The sequence below is a fragment of the Hyaena hyaena genome, unplaced genomic scaffold (genome assembly GCF_003009895.1).
Source record: "Hyaena hyaena isolate Hyena2069 unplaced genomic scaffold, ASM300989v1 scaffold_750, whole genome shotgun sequence".
Lineage (NCBI taxonomy): Eukaryota > Metazoa > Chordata > Mammalia > Carnivora > Hyaenidae > Hyaena > Hyaena hyaena.
The window spans coordinates 326,008-351,022 of record NW_024081385.1 but is presented as its reverse complement, the minus strand read 5'-3'; the positions used below and the strand labels follow the sequence as shown (position 1 = coordinate 351,022).

At 33.5% G+C, this 25,015-nt stretch overlaps 1 protein-coding gene across 1 annotated transcript in view; it reads right to left on the bottom strand.

Moving 5' to 3' along the window:
- The window catches only part of ASCC3 (activating signal cointegrator 1 complex subunit 3), a 332,522-nt gene that overhangs the window by 221,582 nt on the left and 85,925 nt on the right, over positions 1-25,015 (bottom strand). The window contains exons 9-10 of the mRNA XM_039218367.1: positions 14,785-14,985; positions 14,191-14,331 (exon numbers count right to left, since the gene is read on the bottom strand). Coding sequence (XP_039074298.1) covers positions 14,191-14,331; positions 14,785-14,985 — 342 coding nt within the window. The remainder of the gene's footprint in view (positions 1-14,190; positions 14,332-14,784; positions 14,986-25,015) is intronic.

Below are 25,015 nucleotides of genomic sequence, written 5' to 3'. Positions count from 1 at the left end.
AAATATATGAATATATCTTAGCACAAGAATGAGAACGGGAAAGTATGTACTTGTAATAACTTGTGGTTGGGTATATTATTTTTGTCTGTTTTTAAATTTCCTGCAATGAAAGAATATATATTAAAATGAGATAAAAATAAAAAATGTAACATATTAAAAATAAATTAAATACTTAGGGTCTGTAATTCTAGGGTGTTGTGGGCCATTTTCCCCTACTTTTCAAAACATTTTGAATCTCTTTTCAGTCAGTGTTGCATTGCCATTAAAGTGGTGTTTTCAGGGGCTTCAAGTTCTGCAAAATAATTAAAAATAAACAGCTACTATCCCCCATTTAACACTTTTCTAACCTGTTCAATCTCTACTCTATGGATACTAGATAAAATTGCATAATAACAGGAAAAGTTAGCAAGAACTAATCAAAACATTTAGAATATATATGGAAATATACTCTGAAATAACCAAAACAACTCTGAAAGAGAACAAAGGAAGACTTATAGGATTTCAGGACATAGTATATAGTTATAGTAGTCAGGACAGTGTGGTACTGGCATAAAGATAAACATACAAAATCAATAGAACAGAACAGAATCCAAAAATAGAGCCACACATTATGGACAATTGGTTTCAATAACAGTGCCACTGGCAATTCAATAGAGTAACCCTTTTCCACAAATGGTGCCCAAACAGCAGGTATCCATTTGCAAAAACAATGAACCTCAACCCTTACTTCTACCTTTCACAAAAATCAACTCAAAATATATCAGATCCTAAAACTAAGAGCTAAAACTATGAAACTTCTAGAAGAAAGCAAAGAAGAAAATACTATTTATCTTGGGCTTGGGAAAAAAATTTTACAAAAAGGATGAATTATAAAAGAAAAAGTCAATAAATTAGGACTCTATAAAAATTATTTGCTTTTCAAAAGACATTGCTATGAACATGAAGAGGCAAGTCATTAACTAGAAGAAAATATTGCAAAGCACATACAACAAAGGATTTGCATTTAGAGTCTTACACAAGTCTTCTGACTCAACAGTAAGACAAACCACCCACTTAAAATACTTTAAACAAGGCAAACTATTTGAAAAGACACATCACCAAAGAAGATATACAGATACCAAAAAGACACATGAAAAGATGCTCAACATCATTAGTCATTAGGGAAGTGCAAATTAAAATGACAATGAGATGCTACTACATACCCACTAGAACCAACTGAAATCAAAAGGAATAATCATACAAGTGTTATAGAGGATATAAAGGAATTATAATTTTCATACACGGCTATTAGGAATGTAAAATGGTAAAGCCATTTTGGAAACAGTTAAAAAGTTCCAGAACTTGGAAACCTCTTATAAAGTTAAGCATGAATCTATCATATCCCCAGCAATTCTACTCTTAGGTACTAACTCCAAATGAAAACCATATGTCCACAAAAGTACTTGTACAAGAATATTCATAGTAGCTTTATTTGTAATAGCAAAATACTAGAACTAAGGCAAGTATTGATGAAAATTAAATGGATAAACAAGTTGTGATATATTCATGCAACACAATATTAGTTAGCAGTACAAAGGAATGGACCATTAATATATGGAACAACATGGATGAATATCAAAATAATTAGGTTGAATTCAAGAAGTCAGCTAGAAAAGCTCACAATATATGAACCCCTTACATAAAATTTATGAAAATGTAAGCAAATGTATAGTGACAGAAAGCATTTCAGTGGTTGCCCAGGGATGACAGTTGTGGAGGCAGAGTACAAAGGGATGTGAAGAAACTTTAAGGGCTGATGAGTATGCTCATTAATTTGATTGTGTTGATGATTTCACTGGTATACACATATGTCAAAACTCATTAAATTGTATTCTTTAAATATTTACGGTTATTTTGTACACTAGTTATACCTCACTAAACCTAAAATAAAATGTTTAAAGACCAACTGGTATACATGTATTAAATATAACATGTAGTAGTATCTACTAATTTACTTAGAATACAATTAGGATTTTCTTTTCTAAAAAAAAAATTAGGAACAAATCTCAAATTTAGGAATGAATGAATAGCTTTTATCCTTTAATAAAAAGAGGGTCAAACTGAACATAGGAGTTTCTTATAAGCCAAGCTTTTAAGAGGTTTTCTCCCAGGATCAATTCTACAGATTACTGTTCTGCCAAAGGGAAAAGTCAAAGGATATTTCAGTTACAGCCAAATAAGCACCATTCACATTTACTATACTGTCATTTCTAAAACTAGGGGAAAGGTCACCAAATTTTTCTCTTTTCTTTGATGGTTAACAGCCAGGCAGAGTTTGATGAGTTGTTGTAACATAAATCATCAACTCTCTGGGGTTATTACTCATGAAGTACAGTGGGCAAAGAGCAGAATAAACTCAATAAAGAAGCAGAAAGGAGCTAGCATTTGTTGAAGGCCGACTAGGTGTAAAACACTATCTTCAAAATATTTTTATAAATCATATCAAATAACAATAGTAAAAAATTTTGAATATTTTAGTTCTCTATAACTTGAGGGAACAGAGCACTGTAAAATGAAAATGTTTTTAAGGGAAATAGGAATGAGTAGAAGGCACTGGTATTATTTTTTTAGACTCAACTTTCGAGGTCAAGGCCTGCCTTAAATCCAGGTGAATCCTGAATATAAAGTACTATATACAAACTTACAATGTATAAGGTGATTAATCTTTCTTTAAAATATAAAAAAAAAAACAAAATATTTACAAGATACAAATAAGATAACAATGAGAATTAAAATAGCATAGAAAATTATTTTTGGTTATTTTATTCTTTAATCATAGCAGTTCCAAGATTAGACTGCACTTAGATTTGAAGAATAGAAAAAAAAAAAAGATATTATAATTGGAATACCAAGAACTAGATAACTCAGCCCACCCCACAAGTAAGTCCAGGGGAGAATACTATATACATGCCTATCACACAATAGTAGAAAAGACAAATGAGACTTTTAAGGGGACTATATCCAGTCACTTTCTGGACTTATTCTTTATTTCTTATTTCTTTAAGTCTACGCTAATGGTTAAAAGTGAAGAAGGATAAATGTGAATGTAAAGGATCCCTTAACCTGAAGTCCATGAAAAATCAACACAAAAACTAGAAAAGAAAGTTTTGTTCTCTACCATATCAGCTTAGTTTCTGAGATATCCTAGCTGCCTTTTCCCCCTACGTGTTCAGTCTGCTATAAGTTAGTGAGTAAATAAATGTTAGTCTTAAGTAAAACTCACCAGAAATGTACAGCTAACTTAGTATATACAAAAGGAGAACACTGTGTATCTATCAAATGCCATGCAATATGAACTAATATTTAATTATATGCAAAAATATTTACTGGAAAAGTGTAACAAATAATATACGATCCACTTTCATTTTTTAAAATTTTACATATTTGTCTAGAAAAAAGATTAAGAAGATATATGCTAAACTTTGTAATTTTCTGTATTTTTAAAACTTTTCTACAATGAGCATATTATACTTCTGAAGTGAGAAAAATATCTGAAGTATGAAAATTCTCAAATAAAATTAGCATTTAATTCACATGGTCTTAAAAAGTGCCACAGAGTTCTAGTTGTAAAACAATGGAATAAGATATATGGAAAATGACCTTTAGGATACAAAATGGTCTAAAATACAGATCTAACATAACATATATCATACTATATATAGTCATGCCCTCTAATGTTCTAGCAACTTTGATTATCCAGTAACAGTAAGCAGTAAATATTTCTATGTAGTAATTATAACCAAGGTTCAAATCAGTGATGACTCCAAGCACATTCAGTTTTCTTTATAAAAATTATGTATGGTAGGGCACGTGGGTGGCTTAGTCAGTTAAGCTTCTAACTTTGGCTCATGTCATGATCTCACGGTTTATGAGTTCGAGCCCTGTGTTGGGCCCTCCGCCAACACCTCAAAGGCTGGAGCCTGCTTCAGATTCTGTATCTCCCTCCCTCCCTGCCCCTCCCCTGCTCCTGCTATGTCTCTGTCTCTCATAAATGAATATTAATTTTTTTAAAATTATGTATGACTATAACGGCACAAAGTTCTACAAAAATATGATTTCATATAGTCCAGTTTTGATATACAAAAATAATTTTTTACGGACATGTGCAAACTATAAATTCAATGAATATTATTTAGATCACAGAAATCCCAGCAAACATAGCTCTCTACAATTCCTAAAATTAACCAGCTGCATGTTCCATTTTAGGTTTACAGAAACTTCATGCTTCTGCTGCAGTGTTTCTGAAACAAAAGCCTTTTTGAAAATAATTGCCTGCAATATTGACTAAAATAACTGCTCCCAAACAAAAGAAACTTGCTTTCAAATCAAGAACTACTTGAAACTAACAAATTGCCATAACCTACCAAGCTCCCAGGTCTCGTAAGTCTAAATTTTCTCAGACATCACACCATATCAAACTATGGAGAAAAACATAAGCATTTGGTATTGTTCAAGAAAGTGAAAGTATTCAGATTAACATAGAATGTTTTCATTCGGCAAATTGTTTCAAAGCAGAGATTTTTTTAAAAAGCTTAGAGGTGGGCGCCTGGGTGGCTCAGTTAAGCTTCCGACTCCAGCTCAGGTCATGATGTCATGGTTCATGAGTTTGAGTTCGAGTTTGAGTTTGAGCATGTGTCGGGTTCTGTGCTGACAGCTCAGACAGAGCCTGCAGTTTGCTTCAGATTCTCTCTCTCTCTCTCTCGATCTCTCTCCTGCATGTGCTTTGGCTCTTTCTCGCTCAAAAATAAACAATCTAGTTTTTTCAGAACTAACACATATTTCTGTCTATATGCCCATAATCTGTAAAAATACAAGTTGTATCATGAAAGTCATGAAATATATTTACTGAGGGTCTTCAAGAATCATTTCAGGGGCACCAGGGTGGCTCAGTCTGACTCTTGGTTTTGGCTCAGGTTCCCGAGTTTGAGCCCCACCTCAGGCTCTGTGCTGACAGTTGCAGAGTCCGCTTGGGATTCTCTGCCTCCCTCTTCCTGTCCCTCCCCTAATTGCTCTCTCTCTGTCTCTGTCTCTCTTTCTCTTTCTCAAAATAAATAAAAAGTAAAAAAAAAAAATCATTTTAATTTTTATAAAATAGGAATCTCACTAACTAACCAGATCTCTGTCTCTATAATTGCACACTTTTTACTGAATAAAGATTATTAAACTTTTTCAGCTGTTTTGTGTCATAGCTAACAATATAATGGTATTATTGAGTGCCCAATAATATACACGTCACCATTCTTATATAAAACATTTGATCCTCAACAGAAGAAAGCAACCAAGAAATGTCAGCATAGTGTAGTTAAAATCTGTAGTGTTCTACTAAAACTGAGGGCAAATTCAAGATGTACAGATTCCAATGGCTGATTTACCAAACAAAAACAATGCAGCATTGTAATTCCCAAGTCATGTACTCTCCTTTTGTAAGAATGGACACCTTGGGCTAGGGTTACTTCACCTGAGATGAGTGAACAATTATAATAAACTGTGCATAGTACTTGTTTATATAATATTCCTGTTTATATAACATTTGTATTTATCTGCATCCCCAATCCAATTTCCCATGGAGAGGGTCCACTGCTTTCATCAGATTTTTGCTAGCCTCTGATCCAAACATGACTGAGAACACTACCCTTAGGCCATTCACTCCTGCTCACCTCTTAATCTAGGTTTATCACGTTAAATCTGTCTCAACACTGTTATACCCAATCACTCATTCATAGAACAATAAAAATATCACAGACCTCAGTTTTTCATTTAAATTACATAAAATGAAACAAATCAGAATTTTTAAAAACTGTAGTAAGATATGTTTAAAAAGTAAAAGTCGGTGCTCATAATAAAATGGACCCATTTTATTACTATATTGTTTAGTATTAATTTACTTACAGAAAATAAAAGTTAAATACCTTTAATCATAAGTTAGCTTAAAACCTTAGGATGTACCACAATTATTTTCTATTTGATCCTATGAGAGTTCCTTATCAAGGGTTCTAAATTTCTGACAAATAGGGGACAAAGTGAAGGGAACAAATTAGGAAAGGAACCCGAGACCCCAACCAATGCTTTCAAAACTAACCAGAGGCAGTGTTGCATTTCTGGACTCCCAATTTGTTAATTTTATGTTTTCCATTAATATTTTCTAATTCAGGTCAGTAATTGTATCTCTGATTCCAAGATTAAAAAAAAAAAAAAACCAAGATAAAAAGAAAAAAAAGAAAGAAATAAAAAGAAAAAAAAAAACTCTGAAAGAGATGCGTTTATAAAATTTTCAGGGCAAAACCTGACCTGATGTGTAAATTTACATATGGTGTAGATAATGAGAGGAGCTTTGGCATAAACACACTAGTGTGTTTGATTTTACGGTGCTGCCCAAGACCTCAATGAGAACATTTTCCAATTATTAAGATCACACTGCATGGCATGGGCTTACATGGCTACTTTCATAGTCCTGCACACAACACGAAAAAAGCTGTGAGAACCCCAGCAAATACTGAAGTCATCAATACTGAACACTTGAACACGGAGACATACAGCATCTTTGTAATTCCCTAAAAGAGAAGGAAACCCAAACCACCCCTCCTCTCTATATACATCCATAGACTCCTATGTGCCAGAGCTGTTTGCTGTTGTTGTTTTAAGGTGCATAAAACCTACCACTGCATCTACTGGAGAGATGTTATTGAAGATCTGTTTCAAGGGATTACTGATTCTTCTCTCTTTAAGGGCCTTTGGAAAATATTTTTGCCTCTTATCCTCAAGAATTACTTCTTCTGGAGAAACGGTCACTGTGATTTATAAACCTGGTCAAGACTTCCTCAACTTTGTTATATATGCATTATTGTAGCAGGATTGTTCTTGGCCTCTCTTTTCAATCTGGCCTATGTTTTCCTTTACCCTTCTACCTTTCTTACTTATCTTTAGTTTATATCATCCTACTATTTTGTGTTTGTTTTTTAAAAATGGATTCATGTAAAAGAGATTAAATCTTTTATAGAACAAGGAGGGCAAAGTTAATGAGATTCAGTAAATCCTAATTTCTAGGTACAGAACATTTAACACATTTCACCAGATACATTAGGAATTATATAATGAAAATCCAAGTTAAGTGACATTGTATTTTTAATTCTAAGAATATTTCTGGAGTCTTTTTGGACTATTTTGTTCTTCTAATTCAGTTATGTGTGTAACTCCAGAATTCTTTCCATGCTCAACATATTTAAATAAGAACAAGAATACTTATAAGAATTCTTATAAGAATAAGAATACCACTGATGCACCGTAGGTACAAAACTATCTGCTGAGAAAATGGTAACTTAGTATATTACATCTGTTAACCCTCCAATTATGTCTAGAGTGTTGAATGAGCCAAATTCTATTTACATGAACAAACTAAAATTTATAGACTAAGTGACCACTGTATAGAGTATGACCAAATTATAAGACTTATGCAACGGACAGGTGCTATACATAAATTCAGAATATGCTTAAGAATATAGTCCTTTTAAAATTATTACTATTCCTTTAATACTCCAGAATACAAGTTTAAATGCAAAATTCTTAATGTGGAAAAATATAGTGTTGAGTATAAGAAAAGTGACAGTAAATGATCTAATAGGAAATTTACTCATCTTGTCATTTTTCTGCTTATTTCCCTTCTTGTAACAGGAGATACTTAAGAAATGAATGGGCCCACTTGGAGAAGAGAGTTGGGAGGGTCTCTAAAGCTTGAACCCTCCATCCCCAGCCAAAAGAGAAACAAAACCAAAACCTACAATAGCTCATCTCTACTCCCAAAGCTGCACAGATAAACTTACCCCAGCCTAAATATGAGTAAATAAATATATAAGAAATAAGAGAACAATTTCCAAATTCAGAGAACATGCCTTGCTTTAATACAGAGTTAGTATCAGGACAGGAGAAATCTTTTCGAAAATTTCTCATCAGTATTTTCACTGAGGTTCAAAGAAACACTGCATCTATGATATTAGAGAGGTATGAAGAAAAGATAATTTGAGATGAGGAAGGACAGCGGTAAGGAAAAGTACAACTGCTCAATAGAACCATTAAAAACAACAATGAACATCAATGTTGAAATAAGAGTAATAAATAAAAACATGCATTAAAAAAAAAAAAACAATGAACACTCTAAAGCAGTAACTCTTCACAAATGTTCCAGTTAGGGGGCAAAATCTGAAAGTAATCATAGATGAAGAACAATGGAAAATAAGGTTAGGAAAAAAAAATTAGTCTTTTCACTGATGACAAATTTACTGAGTTCTTTAAAGTTGTACAAACTGGCTTTCAGTTGAAGACCATCTGGTCTTCAACAATGTGTTTGTTATCTACGTATTTCTCATGACAATAAATCTTATATAAAGATTATATAATCCTGTCCTGTAAAAGGAAATTTTACACTCAAACCTCAATAAAATCATAACTGCTACTAGACCTGACAGTCCCTAGTGAACCACTTAAAGAAATCAAATCTCGTATTATACTTAATTTATACAAGGTTCTTAACAAGCTAGTTAGTTGGATTTAATTCAATAAGCAATAAAGAACCAATGAAAGTTTATGAACAGGGAATAATACAATCAGAACAGCATGACAGAGAATTTACAAATAAGACTAATTTGCTTTCCCATATTATAAAAATAAAGACAAACTAACAATACTGAAAATATTTTTTAAATTACAGGGGAATTTCAACATTATATTTAATTATATTAATTATTGGGAAACTTATTTACCAGAAAAAAAATTACAAGGGGAATCATTAAAAGCTATTAAAAATGACAAAGTGAAAGGTGGCAAAGCAAAAACTTGAAACTTCAAAATTAAAAATTGAGTATATCTGTCATCCTACATGCTCTGCAATATTCCTACTTTGCTGTCTCTGCAGCCCAATCTCAAAGGCAGTGATAACAGCATTGTCTATTAATCTTAGAGAATCTGTGAGAATAGATAGTAGGACAAGGTAAAGAGGTTAGTATACCAGCCCTAGGGTTAGGGTTAAGAAAGTATACAGTTTCAGTGCTACAAGATTAGCATCACTAGTAGTTGGGCTATATTTATACTGGAGGAAAATAAAGAACAAATACAAGAGAGGACGTTCAATTTATAAACTATTATTGAGTCCAGACACATGGTCCCTGGCCTTACAGAATTAACAAATACTGACCAAAGACACAAAGCAGGTCTAGAGAAGTTCAGAAATATGCAAATGGAGAGGGGGGAGAGGGGTTTGTGTATGTCATAAATCTTTTGACACTATCATATATAAATCTAAGTAGATTTGCATTTTACTTTCTGTATTTGTAAAGTGGAGATACTACTCAAAACGTTCTTGTAATGACTAAGCAAAAATGCACATAAGCACTTACCATAGTGACTGGCTCATAATTTGAATTTAAATGTTAGCTCCCTTGTCTTTCCATTAGTATTCTTTCATTGGCATTAGTAACACAGCTAGATACAGTGTAAGAACAATCACAATCTTGAGGGTGGTCCAGATTTCTAAGACCACACTGGATCCAAAACCATAGATTTTATGGAATAGGTCTCATATTATGAATATAAATAAATGGTGCTATATGATTCAGACAAGAAAAAATACTCATGGGGTTGGAACTGGGTTTTGAAGAATGGGTAAGATTTGGATAAACATCAATGAATAAAGAAAGATATTATGAAAAAGAGAAAATGCATGAGAAAACTTACAACATAGAATTGTTTACTTGAGAAAATGTTATTTGAGGAATGTTCTTTAGAAACAGCAAAAATGGCCTGGTTAGAGTGTATATAGGAAAGTAGTTGGTACATAATATTGAAAAGCTGGATGTATATTATGAAGAGAATTCACTATCTTAGATAAGTACTGGTTCTCAAAATAATTTGGCTTTGGGACTTCTTTAGACTCTTAAAATTACTGAGGCCCCAGAGGTTTTGTATTCGTGGACTGACTGGCGCTCTCTCTCTCTCTAAATATCTCCATTTCTTATACTAGAAAGTACTGGATGGATTTTGGATGAGGGGATGGGTTAAATGGGTTATGGGCATTAAGGAGGGCGCTTGTTGGGGTGATCAATCAGTATCATAACTAAGTGATACATCACCAAATTCTACTCCTGAAACTATTACTACACTATATGTTAACTAGCTTGTATTTAAATAAAATCTTAAAATTATAAAATTTTTAAAAAATAGAAAGTATTCATTCCATAAGCCACCAATGATGACAATATCACACATTATGCAGACTCTGGAAAACTTCACTATATATCTGTGAGAGAAGGAGAGTGAAAGAATATAACATTATAATGTTATTATAAAAATAGGTTTTAACTTTGCCAACCCCCAGAAAGAATCTTAGGAAACATAACAGCCCTGTACCACATTTTGAGAGTTGCTGCTATATAGTAATGAGAATGACCATTATGACGATTTGTAATGCAGAATTTAAAACCAAAAAAAAAAAAAAAAAAAAAAAAAAAATCTGTTAATGGTGTGCAGAAAGACCAAAGCAGAAGTANTATAAAAATAGGTTTTAACTTTGCCAACCCCCAGAAAGAATCTTAGGAAACATAACAGCCCTGTACCACATTTTGAGAGTTGCTGCTATATAGTAAAAAAAAAGACCATTATGACGATTTAAAAAAAAAAAAAAAAAAAAAAAAAAAAAAAAAAAAAAAAAAATAGAGTCTGTTAATGGTGTGCAGAAAGACCAAAGCAGAAGTACACAGAAGAAGAGTTGTGGATTTGGTACAGCAGTGACATAAGATTGCCAAAGCTGAACTTAACATTTGCAGATAATTTCTTTTTTGTTTTTAAGATTTTTTTTTAATGTTTGTTTATTTTTGAGAGACAGAGCATGAGCACGGAAGGGGCAGAGAGGGAGACACAGAATCTGAAGCAGGCTACAGGCTCTGAGCTGGCAGCACACAGGCCAAAGTGGGGTTCGAACTCATGAACCACGAGATCATGACCTGAGTTGAAGTTGGATGCTTAACCAACTGAGCCACCCAGGTGTCCCTACAGAGAATTTCCTAAGGCTAGACTTGCAAGCAATAAAAGAGGAATAAAACTGACTTGATTTTTTTCCCTAAAATTGTACCCATCAGGATACAAAACTCATTTCTTTAGGTAAGACACATCATAGATATGGTCTCAGATAAGTTAGAATGGTTCAAATTTCAGAAAATTTTGATAAAGACAATCTGTTAAAAGTCAAATTTTGAGTTAATCTATATGCCTTTATAAGACATTATGAAAGTAAAAATCACATACTAAAAAAATTTAAGTCTGTGTGTCCTGATGTGTAGATTTGAGATATGACCTCTGTAATTTTTATGTTCAGGTAACTCTGGAAGCTAGACTTGGAATATATCATATGTAACACACCTCTGAACATACTTTCGGAACCAAACATGTCTATAAATTTGAAATCTGCACTGTATTATACAAATCTGTCAAATTTCCTTAATATATAAACTTAAAATTTTAAGCATGATTTAGTTCATTATGTTAAAAGAACCAAAATTTGTTAAAGTGACTACAGTTGACCCCTGAATGACATGAGTTTGAACTGCGCAAGTCCACTTATATGTGGATTTCTTTTGATAAATATAGTATAGTACTATAAATGGATTTTTCTCTTCCTTATGATTTTCTTAACATTACGTTTCCTCTAGCTTACTTTATTGTAAGAATACATAGTATAGGATACATGTAACATATAAACATATATGTTAATAGACCGTTTATGTTATTGGTAAGGCTTTTGGTCAACAGGAGTTAAGTTTCCAGAAAGTCAAAAGCTATTACATGAATTTTTGACTATGGTAGGAGGGAGGATCAGCACCCCTAACTCCCATATTTTCCAAGGGTCAACTGTATATATAATTGTTACTCTTGTTTTCAGGTGACAATTCTCTAGATTCTTTAACAAAATAAAATTTAAAATGTTTCAAGGAGGGGCACCTGGGTGTCTCAGTTGGTTAAGCGTCCAACTCTGGCTCAGGTCATGATCTCACCAACTTTTGAGTTTGAGCCCTGCATTGGGCTCTGTGCTGACAGGTCAGCCTGGATGGAAGCTGCTTCAGATTGTGTCTTCCTCTCTCTCTGCCCCTCTGCTGCTCAAGCTCTATGTATCTCTCTGTCAAAAATAAATAAACTTAAAAAAAAAAAAAAAGTTTTTTTTTTTTAATGTTTCAAGGAAAAGGCGGGATGATATCTGAACACTCATATTTCAGAAAATATTAGAAATTTAGAGAAAAATCTTTTAATTAAAAACACATTTTAAGGGGGCGCCTGGGTGGCTCAGTTGGTTAAGCGTCCGACTTCAGCCTAGGTTATGATCTTGCCATTACTGAGTTCAAGCTCTGTGTAGGGCTGGGTACTGATAGTCTGGGGCCTGTTTCAGATTCTGTTTCTCTCTCTCTTTCTCTCTGCCCCTCCATGACTTGCACTCTTTCTCTGTCTCTCTCTCAAAACTAAACATTTAAAAAATTAAAATAAATAAATAAATAAAAATGAAAAGGATTTTAAAGAAACTATTAAATTGTTTCTACACATGTGACAATTAAAATAATTATAATAAAAGGCATTTTGCATATAACTTGTTGAATATATTTTTGTGAAAAATTCATTTGGAATAATAAGATATACGAATGCTGGATCATCTAGCAGTTCTACCTTTAATTTTTTAAAGAGCTTCCATGCTGTTTTCCAGGGGCTGCACCAATTTACATTCCCACCAATAGTACACATAAGTTCCGTTTTCTCCGTATACTTGCTGGCACTTCTTCTCTCTTGTCGTTTTGATAACAGGCATTCTAACAAGTGTGAGGTGATATCTCACAGTTTCGATTTGCATTTCCTTGATGACTGGTGATGCTGAGCATCTCTGCATATACCTACTGTCCATCTGTATGTCTCCTTTGGAAAAATGTCTATTTACTTTCTCTGTCCATTTTTGTTTGTGTTTTCTAGTTTCACTGAGAAATGACTGACATATATCACTGCATGAGTTTAAGATGTGTATATAGCATGATGATTTGACTTACATATACTGTGAAATGATTATCATAGTAGGTTTAGTTAACATCCATCATACAATTTTTTTTTAAAAAGTACCAATAAAAAGAAAAAAACATCTCCTTATGATGAGAACTCTCAGGATCTCCTCTCTTAAGAACTTTCCTCTATATCATGCAGTAGTGTTAGCTGTAGTCATCATGTTTTACATTATATCCCTAGAATTTATTTATCTTATAACTGGAAGTTTATACCTTTTGACCACCTTTCTCCAATCCCCATCCCCCAACCTCGAACTTTAAATTCTCATAGTATTAATTAAATATCAGGTATAATGTTTAAAAAACATTTTTAACAACCAGTAAGGACAGGCAATCTGTCCTGAGAGACTGGCAACGATGCCAGGCTAATAGGCCAGTGTATTCCCTCGTTCCCACTTCAGACCATACCTGAGTTGAACTGTCCCAATATCTGGTTATCCATTATTCCATTTTTTCAGAGCACTACTAACATTACCTTAATTGATGTTGCATCAATTAATGATAATCTTGTTATAGCTCTAATATATTTTGCCTATTCAGTCATAAGATCCTTGAAAGCATGAACTTTATCTTCAATATCTTTGCTGTCATGCACTTCACTGAATATAGTCCTTTATACAGTGTGTGATTTAGTAACTTTCTATTTGGTGAAAGAAAGAATGACTAAAAACTTTAATTATATGTTAAGCTATCCTTATACAATAGTTTAGAATACTAGTGGGGATCATTTAAGGATCTATATATTTTCCTGCTCTTAAAACTGAAGTCTGGTCTTATCTGCATTCTCATTCTCTACTGTTTAAAAAAAAAATTTATTATTAATGAACTTAAAATTTACACCAGACATCTAAAAATATTCACGATACAGCAAGAATCATAGAATTTGAAGGGATAAAATAGGATAAAACACCAGCAAAAACTTTTTTTGTGGAGGTAAGATGTGATTATAGACAAAAGAAATTTATTACATTAAGTTTGTATTATATTTTATAACGACTTAAGAATAGTTGTTTAACAATTTTCACACTTACCTGAAAAAATAGTATTAAAACAATCTAAGTATACAACATACCTGAGTTCTTAAAATTTCATTCTTTGACAACTGCATATCCCCAGTCAATTCTTTCACAACGATGCCCAGTGGCTCTAGACGTTTACTGAAGTAATTTGTCATTTCAGCTGCCAAGGCTTTCATTGGAGCAACATATACAATCTGTCGAAGAAAACACTATCTTGATGAATGAGCAAAACCTAGAAGGTCATTTGTTTCACAGCAGCCCATGTAAGTCACAATTTATTGTGAAATAGAACTGTAGCCACTAGGAGTAAAAAATCTTAATAGTGATATCTGAAAAGTACTTCTCTTTCTTGGAGAAGTGTGCGGCTACTTAAAGGACAATGAAATTTGTGTATATAGCCTCATCCCTCTGAAAACTGGTTCTGCTTCAAGGCTAAATGTATTTTCACAGCTTTTCACAGGGGTAATGGGATTTTCATAACACAAACAGGGAAGGCCTTAACAGTAACAGAGAAAATCAAGAAGTAACCTTTACATGACATCATGACTATATCCTTTTTTTCCCAAGATTTCATATAACGTGTACAACTACAAATGAATTTAATTTTACAATTTAAAAAGTTGTGGTCTAACCTGTTCATTTCTTACCTTAAATTCATTCTTTCTGATAACACCTTGTTGAAAATGTTGGCGAATTTCACGTAAAACCGTAAGCATTGCAATGTTGGTCTTTCCAGCCCCAGTAGGGGCACAAATCAGCATGTTCTCATTGGTGTTATAGGCAGTCTCAAACACAATTGACTGGATTCTATTGAGTCTTCTCATTCCTTTAAAAGCTAGCTGCCCAATCTAGAGAGTGAGAGAAAAAGAAGGAAATAAATAAATGCCTCATTATAAATGATAGTAATGTGAAGGACCCATACAAAATATTAAATGCAAACAATTACTTCTTTTGATGAAAAAATGACTAATTTGTTCAGTCTCTCAGTATGTCCTATATTTACACCAAAGTATGTTCATTTGAGAACTCACAACTACTATATAATTCTAATACATTTGGGAATGACTTACCTACTGAATTTGAAAAATATGATAATGATACTATTCCTGTATCTCTGTATACAATCTTTTTTTTTTTTTAAATATTTTTTATTTATTTCTAGGAGAGAGACAGACAGACAGCGTGAGCAGGGGAGGGTCAGAGAGAGAGGGAGTCACAGACTCTGAAAGAGGCTCCAGGCTCTGAGCTGGCAGTCAGCACAGAGCCCGACGCGGGGCTCGATCCCACGAACCGCGAGATCATGACCTAAGCGAAAGTCGAACGCTTAACCGACTAAGCCACCCAGGCGCCCCTCTCTGTATACAATCTTAAGTACAAAACAGAAATAAAATGCAACAGGTATTTTTGACTTCTGATGATATTCTAGTTTAGTTAGAATGAATCTGAATAATGAAAGTCCAAACAAGAAATTTCTTGGGTATATAAATCAATAGGGAATTCTGTTTCAATATGTTATAGATTTAAAAATACCTTTTTAAATAGCAGCCATAATAATAGAAACAATAGCTGTAGATTACATTTATTCAGAACTTATACTGTGATAAACATATTTGTGAGCACTTCGATATATTTAATTCTCAAAACAATTCTATGGTAAGGGTTCTTTTATTATGTCCTTTTAATAAAGAAGAAAATGAAGATAGAGTGGCTAAATGATTTTTTCTAAGTCTTCCATATGAAAAGTCTTTAGAAATGAAAAGTACAATGTCTGAAAGCAAACAAAAAACTGGATAGGATTAATGGCAGGAAACTGGAATAGTGATATTAACGTCAGAAAAAATAAATTTCAAAGCCAAGAATAAATACCAAGAATAAAGGAAGTCATTTAATAATGACAAAGAGATTAATTATAGTCAGAAAAGCTTACATACCTAATAACAGATCTTCAAAATACAGGACGCAAGAACTGATAGACATGCAAATGATTTCAACATCCTTCCCAACAGCTGACAGAACAAGAACGCATGAAAATCAACAAGGTTATAGTAGACTTGAACAGCACTATCAACCAATTTGACCTGACTGACATTTATTCACCTAACAACAGAATACAAATTCTTATCAAGTGTTCATGAAACATTAAAAAATATTGTAAATCTACACGACATATCATAGTAAAAATGGCAAAATACAAGGACAAAGAGAGAATTTTGAAAGCTGCTAGGGAGAAAAGGGCCCTAACATACAAAGGGAAATCTATCAGAGTGGTGACAGACCTATCTACTGAAACTTGCAGGCTAGAAAGGAATGGCAGGAAATCTTTAATGTGATGAACAGTAAAAATATGCAGCCAAGAATCCTCTATCCAGCAAGCCTGTCATTCAAAATAGAAGGAGAGATAAAAACCTTTCCAAATAAACAGAAATTGAAAGAATTTGTCACCACGAAGCCAGCCCTACAAGAAATCCTGAGGGGGATGCTCTGAAGGAAAGGTTGCAAGGAACAAAGATACCAGAGACACCACCACAAACATGAACCCTACAAAAGATACAAAGACTCTAAACCCACATATTTCAATAATAACACTGAATGTAAATGGGCTGAATGCTCCAATCAAAAGACATAGGGTAGCAGAATGGATTAAAAAACAAAATCCATCAATATGCTGTCTACAAGAAACTCATTTTAGACGGGAAGATACCTTCAGATTAAAAGTAAGGGGATGGAGAAATATATATCATGCTACAGGAAATCAAAAGAAAGCCGGAGTAGCGATACTTATATCAGACAAACTGGACTTTAAATTAAAGACAATCACAAGAGATGAAGAAGGGCACTACATAATAATTACAGGGTCCATCCATCAGGAAGAACTAACAATCATAAATGTCTACGCACCGAATATGGGAGCACCTAAATATCTAAAACAATTAATCACAAACAGAAACAAGCTTATAGATAAGAATGTGCTAATAGCAGGGGACTTTAATACTCCGCTTACAGCAATGGATAGGTCAACCAGACAGAAAATCACTAAAGAAATAATGGACTTGAAAGACACATTGGACCAGATGGATCTGACGGATATATTTAGAACTTTACATCCTGAGGCCAGGGAATTTACTTTCTTCTCAAGTGCGCATGGCACATTCTCCAAGATAGATCACATACTGGGACATAAAGCAGCCCTCAATAAATATAAAAGAATAGAGATCATACCATGCACACTGTCAGATCACAATGCTTTGAAACTTGAAATCAATTACAGGAAGAAGTCTGGAAAACCGCCAAAAACATGGAGGTTAAAGAACACCCTTCTAAAGAATGAATGGGCCAATCAGGCAATTAGAGAGGAAATTAAAAAATATATGGAAACAAATGAAAATGAAAACACAACAATTCAAAATCTATGGGATGCGGCCAAGGCAGTCCTAAGAGGAAAGTACATTGCTCTCCAGGCCTATTTCAAGAGATTAGAAAAAGCACAAGTCCAAAATCTAACAGCTCACCTAAAGGAGCTAGAGGCAGAGCAACAAGAACGCCCTAAACCCAGTAGAAGAAGAGAAATAGTAAAAATTAGAGCAGAAATAAACAACATAGAGACCAAAGAAACAATTGAACAGATCAATGAAACCAAGAGTTGGTTTTTTGAAAAAGTAAACAAAATTGACAAACCTCTAGCCAGGCTTATCAAAAAGAAAAGAGAGAGCACCCAAATAGACAAAATTATGAATGAAAATGGACTTATTACAACCAACCCCTCAGAAATACAAGCAATTATCAGGGAATACTATGAAAAATTATATGCCAACAAATTGGACAACTTAGAAGAAATGGACAAATTCCTAAACACACACTCACTACCAAAATTCACACGGGAAGAAATAGAAAACCTGAACAGACCCATAACGAGTGAAGAAATCGAATCAGTGATCAAAAATCTCCCAACAAATAAGAGCCCTGGACCTGATGGTTTCCCTGGGGAATTCTACCAGACATTTAAAACAGAATTAATCCCAATTCTTCTCAAGCTATTCCAAAAAATAGAAGTCGAAGGAAAACTCCCGGACTCATTTTATGAAGCCAGCATCACTCTGATTCCCAAGCCAGACAGAGATCCAACAAAAAAAGAGAACTATAGGCCAATATCCTTGATGAATACGGATGCAAAAATTCTCAACAAGATCCTTGCAAATCGAATCCAGCAGCATATCAAAAGAATCATCCACCAAGATCAAGTGGGATTCATTCCTGGGTTACAGGGCTGGTTCAACATTCGCAAATCAATCAATGTGATCCATCATATCAATAAAAGAAAAGATAAAAACCATATGATCCTGTCAATAGATGCAGAAAAAGCATTTGACAAAATACAGCATCCCTTCTTAATAAAGACTCTCGAGAAAGTTGGGATAGAAGGAACCTACTTAAACATCATCAAAGCCATCTATGAGAAGCCTTCAGCTAACATCATCCTCAACGGGGAAAAACTGAGAGCTTTCCCCCTGAGATCAGGAACACGACAGGGATGTCCACTCTCACCACTGTTGTTTAACATAGTGCTGGAAGTCCTAGCATCAGCCATCAGACAACAAAAGGAAATCAAAGGCATCAGAATTGGCAAAGAGGAAGTCAAACTTTCACTCTTCGCAGATGACATGATACTCTACATAGAAAACCCGACAGACTCCACCAGAAGCCTACTAGAACTGATCCAAGAATTCAGCCAAGTTGCAGGGTACAAAATCAACGTACAGAAATCGGTTGCATTTTTATACACCAATAATGAAGCAACAGAAAGAGAAATCAAGAAACTGATCCCATTCACAATTGCACAAAAAACCATAAAATACCTCGGAATAAACCTAACCAAGGATACAAGAGATCTGTATGATGAAAACTATAGAAAACTTATGAAGGAAATTGAAGAAGACACAAAGAAATGGAAAAACATTCCATGCTCATGGATAGGAAGAATAAATATAGTTAAGATGTCATTACTACCTAAAGCACTCTACACATTCAATGCAATTCCAATCAAAATTGCACCAGCATACTTCTCAAAACTAGAACAAACTATCCAAAAATTTGTATGGAACCACAAAAGACCCCGAATAGCCAAAGTAATACTGAAAAATAAAACCAAAACGGGAGGTATCACCATCCCAGACTTCAGCCTCTACTACAAAGCTGTCATCCTCAAGACAGTATGGTATTGGCACAAAAACAGACACATAGACCAATGGAACAGAATTGAGAACTCAGAAGTGGACCCAAAAGTATACAGCCAACTGATCTTTGACAAAGCAGGAAAGAATATCCAATGGAAAAAAGACAGCCTTTTTAACAGATGGTGTTGGGAGAACTGGACAGCAACATGCAGAAGAATGAAACTAGATCATTTTCTCACACCATGCACAAAAATCAACTCAAAATGGATAAAGGACCTGAACGTGAGACAGGAAACTATCAACACCCTAGAGGAGAAAGCAGGAAACAACCTCCTTGACCTCCACCGCAGCAACTTCTTACTTGACACATCCCCAAAAGCAAGGGAATCAAGAGCAAAAATAAACTGTTGGGACCTCATCAAGATTAAAAGCTTCTGCACAGCCAAGGAAACAACCCAGAAAATTAATAGGCAACCAACGGAATGGGAAAAGATAGTTGCAAATGACATATCAGATAAAGGGTTAATATCCAGAATCTATAAGGAACTCACCAAACTACACGCCCGAAAAACAAACAACCCAGTGAAGAAATGGGCAGAAGACATGAACAGACACTTCTCCAAAGAGGACATCCAGATGGCCAACAGACACATGAAACGATGCTCAGCATCCCTCCTCATCAGGGAAATACAAATCAAAACCACACTGAGATACCACCTCACGCCAGTCAGAGTGGCTAAAATGAGCAAATCAGAGAACTCTAGATGCTGGCGAGGATGTGGAGAAACGGGCACCCTCCTACACTGTTGGTGGGAATGTAAACTGGTACAGCCCCTCTGGAAAACAGTGTGGAGGTTCCTCAGGAAACTAACAATAGAACTCCCCTATGACCCAGCAATAGCACTGCTAGGAATTTACCCAAGGGATACAGAAATGCTGAGGCATAGGAGCACATGGACCCCAATGTTCATAGCAGCACTCTCCACAATAGCTAAAACATGGAAAGAGCCTAAGTGTCCATCAACAGATGAATGGATCAAGAAGATGTGGTTTATCTATACCATGGAATACTACATGGCAATGAGAAACAATGAAATCTGGCCAAGTGTAGCAACATGGCTGGACTTTGAGGGTGTTATGCTGAGCAAAATAAGTCAGGCAGAGAAGGACAAATATCATATGTTTGCACGTTTAGGAGGATTAGGAGGAACTTGACGGAGGATTAAGGGGAAGAAGAAGGGCGGAAATGGTGGGGGAAAGGGAGAGAGGCAAACCATGGGAGACTCTTGAATGCTGACAAAAATTGAGGACTGATGGATGTGAGGGAGAGGGGGGGATGGGCATGGAGGAGGACACTTGTGGGGATGAGCACTGAGTGTTATGTGGAAACTAATTTGACAATAAACTATTTGTAAAAAAATAAATAAAATTAAAAAATTAAAAAATAAAAAATAAATATTGTATATTCTGGGCTACAAAACAAGTTTCAATAAATTGAAAAGTAATTCAGACAAAACATATGCTCTGATAACAATGGATGCAATTAGAAATCTTTAACAGAAATATCCTTAGGAAATATCCAAATATTTGAAATTAAATAATACACTTCCTAAATAACTGATGGATGAAAGAAGAAATCAAAAGGAAATTAATAAGTATTCTTAACCAAAGGAAAAAGAAAGCTCGACATATCAGAATTTGTGGACACTGCTAAAAGTAATACTTAGGGAGAAATATATAGCACTAACAACCTATATGAAAAAAGAAAGGTTTTAAATGAAAAACTACATTTTCCAGAATAAGAAAATTAAAACCAAACTAAGGAGAATAAAGGAAGTAGTAAGGATCAAAGCGGATATCACTGAAATGGAAAACAAAAATGCTCATTCTTTGAGAAGATCAACAAAACTGATTAATCTAGGCTGATTAGGAAAAAAAAGAGAAGACAGACATTACTGATGCCAAGAATGAGATTGGTGGCATCACTACAGATGCTACAGATATTTTAAGAATGGGGAAATTTTAATAAATAACTTTATGACAATAAATTTGACAACACAGATAAAATGGAGGTCTTTCTAAAGGACACAGATAATCAAAGATCACTCAGGAAGAAATGTACAACTTAAATAACTCTGTACGTATTAAATAAATTAATAGGCTAAGATTAAAATCCTTCCCACAAAGAAAACTACTGGCCCAGAGAGCTTTGTTGATAAATTCTATCTAACATTTAAGGAAGAAATAATACCAATTCTACATGTAGTTTTAGACTGTTCAGAAAAACTGCAAAGAAGAAAATACTCTCCAAATCATTCGCTGTGGCAAACATTTCCCTGGCATCAAAATAAGACAACATAAAATTACAGAAGAATACTCTTCATGAACACAGAGAAAAAATATACACAAAACTTGTATAATTCTACAACATAATAAGTTGATAATGTTATTACCAAGTGGATATTATCACAAAAATGCAGAGATAGTTTAACACTGAACACTCAGTAGGATTCACCATAGTAATAAGCTATAACAGAAAATCCACATCATTTCAATAATTGCAGGGAAAAAATCTGACAAAATCCCACATCCATTCCTGATTAAAAACAAGTCAAATCAAATCAAATCAAAACGCTTTCTGCAAACTAGAAATAGAAGGTAATTCCTCAGTCTGATAAAGGTGTTATACAAAAACACTACAGTTTATACTATTCTTTAAAGGTGAAACACTAAGTGCTTTCCCCTAAAATTAGGAAGACAACAGGGATGTTGCACTCACCAGTTAACATTATACAGGTCATAATGCAATACTGGTCACTGCAATCCAGAATTTTTTTCTTTTTATTTAGAAATAAAAGCACTTACTTAGTAAAGAAGATAAACTGTCTTCACTTAGAGAAGACATGATTGTCTATGCAAAAAATCTGATGGAATCTACAAAATATCATTCAACATAATATGTGATTTAAAAAGTTTGTGGGATATAAGTTCAACATTTTTTAAAGAGTTATATTTCTATATACTAGCAATGAAAACCTAAAGTAAAAAAAATTAAAAAATCAATTACAATAGTATCAAAATTATTGTAAGGGATGAAAAACACTTATATACTAAAAACTATATAATTTTGCTAAGAGAAAAAAAGAAATTCTATAAAAGATGCCAAATCTTCTCAAGTTGATCTATAAATCCAGTGCAATTCCAATCAACATCTCAAGAGGGTTTTCTATGAAAATTAAGAAGCTGATCCTAAAATTCATATAGAAACTCATAGGACTTGGAAGATACAAAACAAACTTTTAGAAAGGGCAAAGTAGAACAGCTAAAACTAACTGATTTCAAGGATTATTAAAAAGAACTAGAGAAATCAAGTCAGCATTGTATTAGCATAAAGACAAATTGACCAAGGAACAGAACAAGGAATCCACAAATAAACCCTCATGTATACCAACAACAGATATTTGACAAAGGCTCAAAGCCAATAAAGATGATGAAGGATAGTATTATTCAATAAATGATGCTGGAACAAATGGATATGTCCATAAAAAAACAAAAACAGAAACAAATTTGAATCTATACCTCCTACCATACAAAAATTAACTCAAAGTAGATCATTGACCTAAATGTAAAACTTAAAACTATAAAACTTGTACAAAAAAACAGAAGAGAAAAATTTCTGTGGTCTTGAGTTAGACCAAGTTATTTTAAATATACCATAATCTATAAACTACCAAATTGATAAACTAAACTTAAGTCAAATGAAAGACATGTAATCTTTAAAACATTGTTAAAAAAATTAAAGAAGACAGCATGCCAGAAAATATTTGCAAAGTATACGTCTGATAAAAATCTTACACCGAGGATATATAAAGGATTCTCAGAACACAACAATAAGAAACCAAACAATCCAAGTTTTTAAACAGGCAAAAGATTTAAACAGTCAATTCACCAAAGAAAGTATCTGGATGGCATGCAAAAAGATGCTCAACATTATTAGTCACTGGGGAAATGAAAGTTAAAATCATAGTGAGATAAGACTACACATCTATTAAAATAGCTACAATTTTAAGAAGTGCCCACTTCAAGTGCTGATGAGGGTGTGGAGGAAATGATATTCATAAAACTGCTGGTAGGTATCTAAAATAAAATATTCCAAACACTTTGGAAAACAATTTCACAATTTATTAAACATTAAACATATAATTAAACATATGGTTTGGCCATATACCACCTCCAGGTTTTACCAAGAGGAAAAAAAAAAACATATGTACATACAAAAACTTGTACTCATACACAAATGGTCATAGAAGCTTTATTTGTAATAGCCTAAATCCAGAAACAACTGAAATATCCATCAACAGATGAGGAAAATGTGGCATATTTATACAGTGGGATACTAATCAGCAATAAAATGGAAATCACTGAGATGTAACAAAATAAATGAATCTCATATATACTTCATGGTTACATTTACATAAAAAAATCTAGAAAATCTAATCTATAGTGACAGCAGATTAGTTGATGCTTGCTGTGCCTCATCCTAAATATGTGATTTAATCCTCTCAAATAATCTCAGAGCCTCAGTTTCTCTACTTTGGCAAAGGAGATTAATATTTACTGTATGGGGTAGGTTTGAATATGAAAGTGTTGGCATAATAAGCACCAATAATGTTTCTGTTTCTTAAATTTTAAAAAAGGCCTAGTTTGCTCCTTTTTACAAGAGCGTTTAGCAGATGAAACAATGAAAGTAGCCTAGTTTCTTCCTACCAGGGAAATATGTCTTATTTTAGCATACAATGTGAGAGCTACCATTCAGGTGATCAATTAGTCATCTACCAATGAAAAAATTAAATATTTCTAAGCAAAAACTAATTAATTAATCAATCAATTAATTAAAAAATACTGTTGTATATATACACTTACTATCAACAGAACATACTGGCAAGAAACAGTAAGTTTAAAAAATAGAAACAAACAAAAAAACCCTCCAAAAATTTACAAATTACTTCAAACAGTGCATGTTCTGTTCCTTTCCCAAAAGATTTTTGTTTTTCACTTTGAATTTAGGAACTTAAATAAACAAATTTAATCAATAAACTTGTTGGTAAAAAATAAGAAGAATGGGCACCAACAGTAATTTAACAGTATTAAAAAAACATCACTGGAGAACTCAGTACATTTCAAACTGTGTCTATGGAGTAGTGGAACATGAGATAATTAAGTTAAAGTTCATTATGCACAAGGGATTTCTTGTATTTAAATGATATACAAATTACATACACAAATATCTTAAAGGTTAAAGTGAAAGAAAAGTGTGGTTTTATCAAAACTACTCAAAATTAGAATTGTCTATTAATAATTTTCATTATTTTATTTACACTTGGTACACTAGTGTCTAATTAAATGGCTCTAACAATCATTGCTTCCAAATATTTGCTATCTTCTAACTTAAAAGAAACATATGTATTGATTTTATACTAATAAATGCATAAAGCTAAAACTGCAATAAGTAGCCTGTTAGTATTTGCTTTTAAACAGAAAACTGAGTGTCTCATGGCTCATTTATCATAAGGCTTTATGTTCAGCCCAGAGAGCCATTATAAATAAACACCATTCTCCCTCTTAATTAGTAGAAGCATTTTTTAAAACATATCGTAATCAGCAGATCAAAACATAATTTAAATATTACAAGTTTTGGGTCACATGG